Below are 13,190 nucleotides of genomic sequence, written 5' to 3'. Positions count from 1 at the left end.
TTACTCTTGTTATCAGAGATAAAATGGCTTGAAAAAATAATAATGCTCTCGGTAAATGTGAAGCTGGTTAACCATGGCACTGCAACCATTTTATATCTGTAGATCCATTTACAATAATACTGTCATAATATTAAACATTTTATTCTAACATCATGAACAAACTGACAAGAAAAATCCCATATAAAATTAAGAAGAAAGATGCTATCACATTTTAGTTAAAACATAAAATGCAAAAATCCAAAAATTCTCAGAGAAATAAAAATCTTGTTAATTCATGAAGAAATCATGGGAAAAACCCAAAACTTGCCCAGAAATACAAGTACAGCCACGTTCTACTGTGTTTCAAAGGAAGAAAACTTAATTATGAAAGGAATTTCTATGCAAAAACTTTAAATATGAATTATGAGCTACTACCAATTCAACATGTTTTCAAGATGTAGGTTGCATTAGAAACTGCATTAACATAACCAAACAGGTATGTTAAGTGTCAACTTTATGTTAAGTAATAAAAAAAGCAACAAATTACATATGTCTAGTATTGTATACCATGAAAACAAAACAGTTACGACAAAAATAAGACAAACCCACTAGAAGAAAAATAAAAATACCACCCATCAAAACTTTGCTCTTGATTACTCTTAACTAAATCAAGAGTCAAGATGTGTCACCATTGGAAAAATAAAAACAATTCGAGCAGGTCTGAGCTCAAGTATGTTCAAGAAACTAAAAACATCAGTTCACCACAAGCATGCATCAGCAGTCATGCATCTTAGACTTACATGGGACAATGAGCAGTGGGGGAATGGGGAAGAGAGGTTTAAGGAGCGCCCATTAGTACTTGCACCAGCTAGAAGATAACATCTATCATGGCTTGACATGAAATAATGGGTTCCTACAGCTTTTAAAAGTAGTTGTACTGGGGTCTAAACACCCAAAAGATTTCATAACAAACATACAACTTCACTTGGGAAGGCAATGGCAGTTATGAAATGAGATTCATTAAAAATTAAATTATTTCTTAGGCTAAGTCCAAAAGCAGAACTCAGTATGTGTTCATTTCCAAAAATACACTAATTTAACAATTAAATAACAATAATGAACAATTCCAAATTGCACTAAATTTCCAATTAAACTTGGGAAAATAAAGATAAAAAATCATATATAATTGGAAACCCTTATCAATCCTTCATGCATACAGTACTTTATGAAATAATCTGATGGTAGGGTAACTCTAGAAAGTATGAAAAGATTACATGACATTTTCAAAAATATGTCAGTGTATTAGAAAAATTTCAATACAGTCAGCCCCTGATATTTGCCAGGGATGTGAACCACAACCCCAAGTGAATAGCTAAAATCTATGAATACTAAAACCCCTCTAATCATGCTCAGAACTGCCTATTTTGATCATTTAAACAAAAAACCCAAAAAAATGCTTGTACCTGAGTATCTTAAGTTTTATTACAAAAAGAAAATTTAGTCATGAAAATTATATGAAAATACAGTAATTAGTGAATATTTCTCAGTGAGCAATACTGCTCCACACAGATCCACAAATAGGCGAGTCTGTGAATTGCGAGACCGCGAATAGCAGGGGTTGACTGTACAAATACTTAGAAACACCACTTTGTAATGAATACTGAAAAACAAAATTGCAAATATCATATGTATTTCTCTCCATAAACTTGTATTTAGGATCTCAAGGGATTTTAATAGTAGTACAATTATTGCAGAATGTTAATGGGCAAAATATTACCAATGTAAATACGTACTTAAAAGAACCATTCTCCTTCCTGGATTTTTGCAAGATACTTTTTCACAGGATTGTTGATTTTTTTATTAAAAAAAAATATAATTCTTTATTTAAATAGGATTTATTTGATTTAAATAGATCACTTCAATTTAATTTTTTTTAAATCAAAATTTTTTTCTGATTAGTTAATGATATTTTCAGCAATGCATGTAATTGTATGGTTTATCAGAGATTAAGAGACAAGGCATCCTATCTATCACTGAAGCGTTCAGCAGAAGACCTACTTGTGTGGTTGGAGCCATTCACTGGCTGTGACTATCTAGATCAAGTATAAAGGGATAAATGTACAGCTGCTGGGGCAGTGAAGTTCACTTATTCAATGATATTTTTTATTTAAATTATATTTTTTTTATTTAAATCAGATTTGTTCAATTTGTTTATATTTTTTTATATTACATATATAGGTGTAAAATATTTTATACCATGATAATAGTATGATTAAATCATGGATTAAACAAATCTTTTAATTTAAATCAATGATTAAAATCAACTGGATTTAAATCAAACAACGCTTTTTCAGTTGGAAAAATATAGCAAATGATGAAGATAATTATCTAAAGAACTAATCACATTTGCTAACATCTTAAGAAAAAGTCAAGGAAATTCATGGCGAGTACTATACAATGACAGTTAAGAAACCTATGGGCTATGACCAACTGGTTTCAGTGATAAGTAACTAATCCAACCCTGAGACAAACTAACTAAATTGGACCTCCTTATTTACGGGGGATGTGTACTAGACCCCCACAACTAGTTAAAACCCGAGAATACTTAGAACCCCCCTCTAAGAATGCTTATAACTGCCTATCTTGAAAGTTCACATACCAAATGTATGCCTTAAATAACATCCTACTTCAAATATACCTTACTATCCTATTACTGTGTTAATCTTTGAGATTATATTATTATTTCAAAGTCATCATAAACATTTTACCATTATAAATATATAAGTACTACAGCCAATGAGAGAGAGAGAGAGAGAGAGAGAGAGAGAGAGAGAGAGAGAGAGAGAGAGAGAGAGAGAGAGAGAGAGAGAGAGAGAGAGAGAGAGAGAGAGAGAGAGAGAGAGAGAGAGAGAGAAAGCACTAAATCAGCAACATCATATATATATCTGACCGTCGTGAGTGAAATTATGAATTATTTCAGACATAGGGAAAAATAATTTTTTTTTATATATTTTTGGGTGTCTGGAACACATTACATAATTGGATTTAAACTACTCCTTATGAGAACTATTTTTTCTATAAAATGTATTTTTAAAAAATATTTTTGCATGTCTGGGACACATTAATTGGATTTAAACTATTCCTTACGAGAATTATTTTTTCTATAATGTATTTTAAAAAAATATTTTTGCTTGTCTGGAATACATTAATTGGATTTAAATTATTCATTATGGGAATTATTGTTTTGGATTTCATAAGTTTCAGACTTCGTGGGACGTTCTGGAACGGATTATGTACAAAAATTGAGGTTCCCCTGTATATGAACAGGTTTCTACTATGGCTATACATACCAACCATCTTTGATTTATAAAAGCATAAAATCTAAGGGGTTTTATATTATGTCTCTACTGAACACTATTGTTTTATTCTGTTAATTTTTCCCTTCTTGTTGCTACAACACAGTCTACAACAAAGCTGAGCATTCACTGTTGCTTTCAAGTGTGCAATCACAATTACTGCACTGTGCTTTATATTAGACTCTACTTGATCTGCATCCTCTATACACAATAACTGGGTCATGTGGGCTATTCACTATTCACTCAATATCCATGGGTCAAACAAGTCTGATCAATTCTAACATGAGGTAAAATGGCTTCCTTATAGCAATCTTTTTCAACCATGGGTTTGATCTGTTTTACTGTATGTTTCTTTTTAGATGTAATGCCCCATAAGCCTACTATGGGTTGAGAGAGAGAGAGAGAGAGAGAGAGAGAGAGAGAGAGAGAGAGAGAGAGAGAGAGAGAGAGAGAGAGAGAGAGAGAGAGAGAGCTGTTCAGTTTGATGCAATAGCGAATTCTGGTAGCCTTTTCAAGCTCTGCACAAGGTAATGACAATTCAAATTTTTTATATTTTTGCATGCCCCCTACAGAACAATAATTCTGTCAACTAAACTTAAAACTTCAGTAACCATTATAAAATTGTATGGAAGAGAATAGGGAAAGCAGCAAGAAAGATTGTAGACAAATAGTCAATAGTATGCTTACTCAAGTTTGTTTGTAAGATTATGTAAGCATTGTACAGATAACTGTGTTGCATGAGAGAGAGAGAGAGAGAGAGAGAGAGAGAGAGAGAGAGAGAGAGAGAGAGAGGAGAGAGAGAGAAAAAAAAAAATTTCAGTCTAACCAAAGTGACATTCATACTAAACTGACTGTATCAGTTCACCTGAAGTACCCATGATGCATTTTGAAACAGTCAAGATAAATTTTTCTTATGCTATACTACTGTATATGAGTAATAGCAATAGTGCTGTACGTTATCTTTAACAGGCTTAAAATTACATTACCAGATAAAAAAACTAACACATGGAAAGAAAGAAGGCTAAAGATGATAGGCTAGGGTTATAATAGTCACTGATAGGCAGAGTCCACTACAATAATTCTGATAAATCTGTATTTTGTTATGGGCAGACCCTACAACATTTCTTATAAGATATAGGTTTACACATTCGTTTCCTTCGCAGTACATAATTTTATATCTCTTTAAGAAAGATGCTTCAAAATATCCTACAGTGAGAATAAAAAAAAAAGGGGGGGGATTGTTCTTATTTCTTATTAGAATTGGGGCACATCATTATCATGACAAGATTACGTTGCCTCACGGTCAAGTTGGCAACGTGACCTTGTCGTATTTTATGGTGCTTAACGTCCATTTCCCGCTACTGCATATCATAATCACTTCAAATTTTCTTGCACTTGGATCTTAAGGGTTTGTAGTGACAAGCATATATTTATAAAAAAAAAAAAAAAAGGAATTTGAGAAGTTCAGATCGCGTAGTGGCTTATTACAATTACACATGTACTGTATCTGGTAAAAAGTGATCAGTAGATTCTACAGGCAAATATGGTAACCCCCTAAAAAGTGCTTGTCCAAAACAAAATGTACTATTCATTCTTTACAAATTCACAAAATGTTTTAAATACAGCAATAGAAATCTGTAATCCTGGTCCCAACGTTTCCTCTTACCCCTTAGTATGCCTTAGACATTAAGCAATATTAAAACAATTTTGTCCTTTGAAATGAAAGAATTATCCTGAATACCATGGGGGTCTACTTAAGAAAAGCTAAAGAACTACAGAATACAGCATTTTCTTATTAAAAGAACAAAATATGCACGAGTATCTGATAATTCAGATCATAATAAAATAACTAAACTTTCCTCTTCCAAAATAATTTGTTCAGCAGCATGGCACAAGAGGAATGTTCAGCAGCATGGCACAAGAGGAAGACTTTGAAATACAATATCACCAAAGGAAAATGTTACAATAAGGTCCCAAGTGTAATTTTTACTGACATACAATGAGGTAAGAGCATTTAGCTGAACAAAACCACACCCCTAATATACATAAATTTATTATTATTATTAAACAGTTAAACAATAGTTTCATATACTACTGTACTACATATGGTGAGATTGTCAGTGGTAAAGTTTAACACTGACAATCTCATTGTAGTACACAGTAAACTATATGAAGTTATACTGTACTACATATGGTGAGATTGTCAGTGGTAAAGTTTAACACTGACAATCTCATTGTAGTACACAGTAAACTATATGAAGTTATATACGTACACAAACAATCATAAAATCTTTGGGAAGCAAAAGTTAATTACAATAATAAAACATATTGAGATAGCAAAAAAGTGAATTTTAGTAATGTATATCAACTTAAATTCCTTAAATATACAGGTAGCATTAAAAGGGCTCAGGGTTCCTAAAGCCAAACTCCTACTTGGATCTACAGAATAATGCCACATCACCCTAATGTTGTTGTTTAAGGTACATGACAAACCCTTCAAGGTACTTTTGTGATGTACAGTTTCCTCCCACCATATATGTACCCAACTCAACCCCAAAGAAAATATGTGGACTGGTCACAATGGCTCAAACTGACTTTCACAAATACTGATGGCAATGTATCTTTAAAATACACAATACAGCAATCATCAATTATGTGCACTGACTACGTATTGACAACTTACTATCTGAACCAAGGCTCCCCTTTCAACACAAAATAAAAACTAAATGCACTCATCTGAGTCTCGTGCATTAAACTAACTGATGACAGAATGTAAATACAAACTGCAACTTGTGACTTGCGAGAACAAAGCACAACTTTAAATTAAGCTAGATCCCTAATTGTGTACCATATCAAACCCTTTCATTAATTAATAATCTCTTTGATGTGACAAATTGCTTATACACTAAAGCCTTGAAGAAAATTTTAAAACACACATACATACTTATTTACTGATAATGGACATTGATACACACAATCAAGTTTGTCTGTACCTGGTGGTACATTAATCCCAGATTTATAATATTCTTTAGCATATCACAGCAACAGGAAATAGAAGGAATACTACCAATGACAATTTACCATACACTTACATATATCCAAATTAAAATTAGACAAAATAATGCTCTTTGACTTTTATAACCAAGACTTTTCTTTATGATCTTTGGATCTACACTAAATGAAAGAGGCATAAGTGAAAGAGTATGAATACTGTGGAGGGCAAAGAATGTATTTAGACTAGTACACTGAACTATATAATACACTGAATATAGTACAAGCTGTTTAATAACCTGTTCCAAATTCAGAAATCTAAGCACATTAAAAGAAATCTATCGCCAAGTGCCAATCTGCAAAATATACATATATGTATACACCTGGTAAACAGATAGAACTAAAAACAATTTACTGTTATCAAATATAAAATACCGTATTTAACTTATCTTCACATTCAATAAATTGAAAAATGGAGACAGTTTGAAACGAAAATCAAGAAGACCATCTTGAGAGGACCAAACAACATCCATTAAGAGAGTTAAATGGTTAACGAAAATAATATACAGAAGAAACATACCTGTGTTACGGTTTGGTCGTTGAAAGGACTTTCTTCCATACGTAATGCTACACGTTGACTAACTACCTGAGGGTCAGTTTCCAGGGGCACTCTGTTGGAAACATCAAAGTTAAATAATAACTTCTAATACCAAATGTGTCATCTGAAACAAACTATTTCTCAAATATTAAATATCAAGAAGTAACAGAATTTCTACTTAAAAATGTGGTACAGTAAAAAAAATTCAATACAAACACAAATAGTAAACAGTATGCTGAATATCATCTATGGAACTAGAACAAGTGTTTTGGCAAAAGAATTAATGAATCAAATCTACCGTGTTTATCCCAAAGAATAAGCCTGGTATTCCTCTCTACCACATTTCTCAAAGTAAAATCTTGTGTTAAATAAATGTCATTAGAAGCACAGCAAACTAAAATAAACCCATTATACATCAAAAGCATTCATTATTAATGTCAAAATGTTTCCTTACCCTCCGTCACAAATCTCATCCATCGCTAACATAATGATGTCCAAATTGTCCAACAACGTCCTCTTTTCCACATTCTTTCGTAATATAGACGAAACAGCATCATATAAACAGCTGAGAACTGACACGAGGATAAGCTGAAAGCAAGGAAAATTTATAGAGCTATAAAAAAGGATACAAAGAAAATCATTTATCAACTGCTACAATATATAATCTTTTCAAGTATTCAAACAGTATTTCTTTAAACTCTACACTTGTATAAAGGTTAAAGAGTGAATTCTCGTATATGGTTATGGAATATCAAATTCTTCCTTTCATTCATTGACTCTGCTCTCAATTACACTGATTTTGTAAACTTACATTAACAATAACAATTTCTGATGGGATTCTACATTGCTTCCTGGGACATTATGAATTATGTCCTTTGCTTCTTGCAAGATCCCGAATAAAGCTTTATTAGTGAGGCAAAACAAGATCACACACACTAAGCACACCCAGAGAAAAGATAGAAAAGGAAAAAAAAAAATGTTCAAACTAAACAAGCCTTAAAGAGATAAGAGTAATCATGTCCTCTCTTGAAGGTGGTAAAGAAGTAACTGATGCGCTCACGGGATGCCCAAGGCATTGTGGGAGCTCCCAAATACCCTGTGAGCAAGCATAGATGCCAATAGTTCCTGGATTACACAAGTTTTTTTTATTAACTTTACTGGATTTCCAGCTGGTGCTAGAAGATTATACTAATGTTAAGACCGAAGTTTGTTTCATATATCAATAATGAAATTTTCTGTGAATGTAAGAAAATAAAGGGAACTGATTAACAAATTTCACCTAATGACTATTCAGGTTTCATCTAGCAATGAATTATTCAGGATTGTGTTGTGTTGGCCTTTCTTGGTAAATGCACAAATGTGTAAACCATGTTTACATACAGCCTTAATTGCCTTGTTCATTAGTTAATTTCTGCTACCACCCTCTCACATATGTGTATGTGTGAACCCAGCAAGTTGCTGTTACAAGAGGAGATAAATGCTTTACTGAATTTCATGATTTATTTACAATTCAATCCTGAAGTTAATCTACCATCTCAAAATACTCATACACTCAGTATCAAAGCAAGAAAGAAATGATGATTGAAGTATGAAGAGCGACTGCAGTCTGGTGAAATCCTTTGCACAGTAGCATGATGCCATCAGCAGAGCACAGCAGGAAGCAAGATGTCAACAGTAAACAATACACCATAAGGTCATAATTTACTCACCTCATTTTCATGTGATAATCCCATCACATAAAAGAAGAGGTCCACATTGGAGCGGTAAACACAAGTGAGACGATCCAGCATGATGACCTCTGCGTTTGCTCTGTGGGTCTTTTGGAAGAGGTTTTTTTCAAATTTTTTCTCATCTTTTACTGTGGGGAAGACTGTTGGATCATAATATTTGGCTAGCAGTCTATTGCCATCATTGTCAAGGATGGCAATACCTTTGATCACATACAAAGTAGGTTCCTGAAAAATAGAATGCATGGTAGTCTATAAACTTAACTCATATTATGTTAATATTGTTCTGTACATGCATAATTAAAAAAAAAGTAAAATGAAAAAACACTATCTCATAAGTGATACAATATGCTGTATTCCTAATACTACTACAGTGAACACCCCATATTTGCAGGGATGCGTTCCAAACCCTGTTGCGAATAGCTAAAATCTGTGAATGCTTCAAACTCCATCTTAAATCGCTTAGAAAGTTCAAACTCGAGTAAAACCCTCTAAAAATGCTTATACCCAAATATATTTCAATATGCTTATACCTGAATATTTCAATAGTTTTGTCACAAAAAGTGCATTTAGTTATAAAGCTGATATGAATATATGAATACACATTATCTAGTGCATATTTCTCACAGAAAAATATTGCAAATAGGTGAATTTTGCGCAAATAAAGGGTAGATATGTTCCATATAAAAACCTGTGAATAGCTGAGTCCACAAATCCTGTGAATGCAAATACAGGGGGTTCACTGTGAAGCAAAATACCAATTCAACCTTTTCAAGATGAGAGCATTTTGAGCTTTTACATATAAAATCATAGTTAGATCAAACTTTCTCTTCATGGGTTTAGATAAAAAAAGAAAAAAAGTTCTCTTCAATCTTCTCTGGTCCATGAAATTTCTGCCCCATCAGTATGACATTGGAAATAAAAAAAGTGGTAATTCTATAGGAAACCTCGACCCGACCACGGTAACACTAAAAAAATGTGTGACGTCGCCGTACAAACGGAACACCCAAGGCTCTGTAACCCCTGTGGCAAGTGCACGCAGTGCAAAAATTCCCACTTGCCAGATGAAACGTGCTTGTCAAGAATGTTTCAAAATGCGGATAAGGCGCGAAGCGCCATTCCACCACGCCGAAACTAATATCAGGAATGTGCAAAAATTGAACACTAAAATTTTTTTTTAGTTTTCGTCTCCCCCACCCTAAACCCCCGTTTCCCACCTGTGGTCCCCCAAGATTGTTGGTGGTTGTAAGGGTTTTCCTCACATATTTAATGATACTGAAGAATAGATAAAGTCTTATTTTAGCATTTAAGCTGTTTAACACACAGAAACTGGTGTACCCCTTTACTAAAGAATTACCTAAAGAGCTTATTGAAGTTTATTACTACTTAGCAATTGTTATGCAGTCTGAGATTTTGGGCAATACACAAAGTCTTATGCTGCATCGCATTTGAGCTTGCATGTACCCAAGTGTTTAGAATTACAAGTACTACACCTATTAGGTATTGCATAGGGTATTCCCAACGAAACATAGGGTAAACAACAGCGGACGATCCATCATCATCGCGCTGGCCAGGCCTTATTCACTCAATATTTAATTGGTGAAACAAGAATACAATTATAACTTTAAGCATACCATTCAAAAGATTGAAGTTTCGTCAACATAAGGTGATACTATATGAAAGCTCCATACGAACTAAAATAAGCATGTGAGCTCTTCGTAAAATATGTTTTCAAAGCAGTTTTGAAATCCAATAAGGCGGCAATCATGTGGCTGACTGGTCTAACCACAGACAATCCACCATCTTTCTCAGCCTTCCCACCACTCATTTGAACAATGTTAGCGTATATATGTAACGTTTATAGATCTTACTCAAGATTGCAGTTGTAATCAGCACAATAAAACAACATTTTGTTGCCTGTATTAGTGAAAGTATGAAACTTTTTATTCCCAGGTCATGGTTTGAACTGAATTCATTTTTACCTTGTAATCGGTGGTTTTATCCTTACTGCCATCACAACTGAAATGCCACAGTGCTTATTTGATTGTAATTATACACATTTTGGTCTTAATTCACTCCAAATTGCACTTGAACCACAATGCTGTTCCTGGTTCTTAAGTGCTCACTCCACAAACACAGTTACGAGCAGCAGACGATGACACTGTTCATGATGTGCAAAGCTTTACTCCCTTAATTGTTTACTTTACTCATTATTTACTTTAACTTTACTTCAAAATGTTTATTTAATTCATGTCTATTATCCCTTTTTTGCAACCAAATTAACCCCGAAAAATTACAGATATTTCTGAAGTACGAGCAGACAATGGCAAAAAGACTCATTGGTGCCAATCTAGTGGAGCTTCACACATACGCCGATGCATCTATAAACTGTTTCCATGAATTCTAGTTGTCATAGTGCTAATGCAGTAATGATAAAATTGCTGTAATATGTATATATACTACAAATAGATACACTAATTTAACTTATTTCCCTGGTTTTGTGTAAATCTTATACCCAGTTTAGAGGGTAAACACATACCAATTGACAACACTGATAAACAATTGAAGAGCGCAAAACACCGCAAAGAATGCCGTAGTCCCCTTGAATAAGTACGAATAAGTACTGGTTAGAGGTCGGGGTTACGATTGTTGTGATGAAAGTGCCCCAGCGTCTATGGGCACAAGCGGTATGCGGATTTAGCACAGGAAATGGGAAGTTTGTTGACACAAGCAACTCCACAAACATCGAGATGGCGCCCATCTTCGAAATATTTGGAGTTGTAAGCAAAAACTTCGAAAGCGTTTTGGGGGAGTATGCACTGCGTTGCCCACACTTTTCATTACCCTCAGTTTAAATCTTAAAATATGGCCTTAATTTCTAACTTTATACTCACTTCAAAAGGAGAGTAAGAGGTCTTGAGCTCCTGTCATCACCACCAACAACTCATGACTGATGACCATCTCCAGTGTCATGACGTGTTAAAGTAACTTTTTCGGAGGGTGGTCAAAACAGCGGTAGCCGGTGAGTTGGCCAGTCCACTCGGCTGTTTACCCTAGATACCTAGCCTAAGTAGTATAACTAGCCTAGGTAGTAGGCTATACCTAGGTAGGCTATGAGGTGGCACTGGTCATTACATACAGCCAAAGGCATACATCCTAGCCTCACCCACTCCTGGGAGCATGTCACTAATCAAATGTTAAAGGGTACAGAATATACTTTTAAAACATATATCTACCGGTAACCTAAGGTAACCTCTAGTAGGCTATCTTGTGTGAATGTTTCCATTTCGTGTTTAAGGCTAAGCATTGGTTCAACAAAAACGCCGCAGAGTTCGTCAGTCTGATATGCTCATACATTACATACTTCTGAAAAACATTTTTGTAGAAGTAAATTCAAATGCACAATAAAAATAACGAGTATTATTATAATAATAAATACTATCCAATAGCTTACCAAAAGTCCGGACATGTTTACGTTAGCAGAACTCACAGCTGTCAACTTATCACTTGCGAACGAAAGAGATAAGGACAACTGGGTACTCGCAGTCGCGTCTGCATCTACCTTATTAACATGAAATAATACCTAATGTAGTTATTATCATAAAATAAATAATTATTTATTAATATATCTCAATGTAGGTGATCATAAATCATATTATCAACTGAAGATTTTCTGATGTACAAACATTAACCATTGACTCGAAACCATTCCTAATATCTTATATACTACAGTATTCTGGTTTCCATATGGCGTATAAGAACTTTATATCAGAGTTATATTAAATATATATTTGGCTTTAAAATATTGGCAAAAACTACAGTTATATAGAAGAAAGTATAAACCAGCCAAAAACTCTTATACTGAGCAAAAACATATATTTAATTGAAGATGTTTTGCAAACTACAATAACAAAAATTCGCTATTATGACAATAGGAAATAGCCCTCTGAAAATGACACGTACTCTAATTTGGATTTTAATAACACAGCCAAATTCGCATCTTGAAGATAATTCAATCATGAATCAGGATTGGCAATAATAATTATAATTAGATTTCGCTCAAATACAAGTAACCAGTACATGTTTAACTATGAGAGAGACCGACCTGCATGCCAATTCTCATGAATATCTACCGGGAATAATTGTTGTTCGTATCATGTGAGTGACTTTAAAGAAACAAATCCCAGTTGAAACAGAGCCTGATGATTGGGAACTAGAAATATGTGGATTACATTACAATTCTTTAACACATAGGCAAGCATCACAAGACTGCAATGCTAATAATAATCGGTGTAATTACGGTACTCAGAGAGAGAGAGAGAGAGAGAGAGAGAGAGAGAGAGAGAGAGAGAGAGAGAGAGAGAGAGAGAGAGAGAGAGAGAGAGTCCTGACGTAAAGCGTTGGTAAGAGAAAATTGTGACTAAAATATGGACCAAACCATAAATAACAATGCGGAAGTGTTTTTTACCACTGGATAGCATAATGAGTATCAGTCATTTGTCAGAAATAGCCTTATCAAGGAAACAAACCATAGAGGAA

At 34.0% G+C, this 13,190-nt stretch overlaps 1 protein-coding gene across 4 annotated transcripts in view; it reads right to left on the bottom strand.

Annotated features, from left to right (window-relative positions):
- Positions 1-12,777, bottom strand: part of LOC135198791 (coatomer subunit zeta-1-like) — a 62,264-nt gene extending 49,487 nt beyond the window's left edge. For 3 of the 4 annotated variants that reach the window (XM_064226738.1, XM_064226739.1, XM_064226737.1), the window contains exons 1-5: positions 12,757-12,777; positions 12,106-12,213; positions 8,634-8,879; positions 7,379-7,512; positions 6,907-6,997 (exon numbers count right to left, since the gene is read on the bottom strand). In XM_064226738.1, coding sequence (XP_064082808.1) covers positions 6,907-6,997; positions 7,379-7,512; positions 8,634-8,879; positions 12,106-12,213; positions 12,757-12,774 — 597 coding nt within the window. In that variant the 5' untranslated portion in view covers positions 12,775-12,777. Of the gene's footprint in view, positions 1-779; positions 848-6,906; positions 6,998-7,378; positions 7,513-8,633; positions 8,880-12,105; positions 12,214-12,756 lie in introns of all 4 variants that reach the window. The other variant, XM_064226740.1, reaches the window with a different exon arrangement.
- Between the last annotated feature and the right edge of the window lie 413 nt (positions 12,778-13,190).

The sequence above is a fragment of the Macrobrachium nipponense genome, chromosome 22 (assembly GCF_015104395.2).
Source record: "Macrobrachium nipponense isolate FS-2020 chromosome 22, ASM1510439v2, whole genome shotgun sequence".
Lineage (NCBI taxonomy): Eukaryota > Metazoa > Arthropoda > Malacostraca > Decapoda > Palaemonidae > Macrobrachium > Macrobrachium nipponense.
Note: the sequence above shows the minus strand (reverse complement) of the source record. Positions and strands in the feature narration are given on the sequence as shown.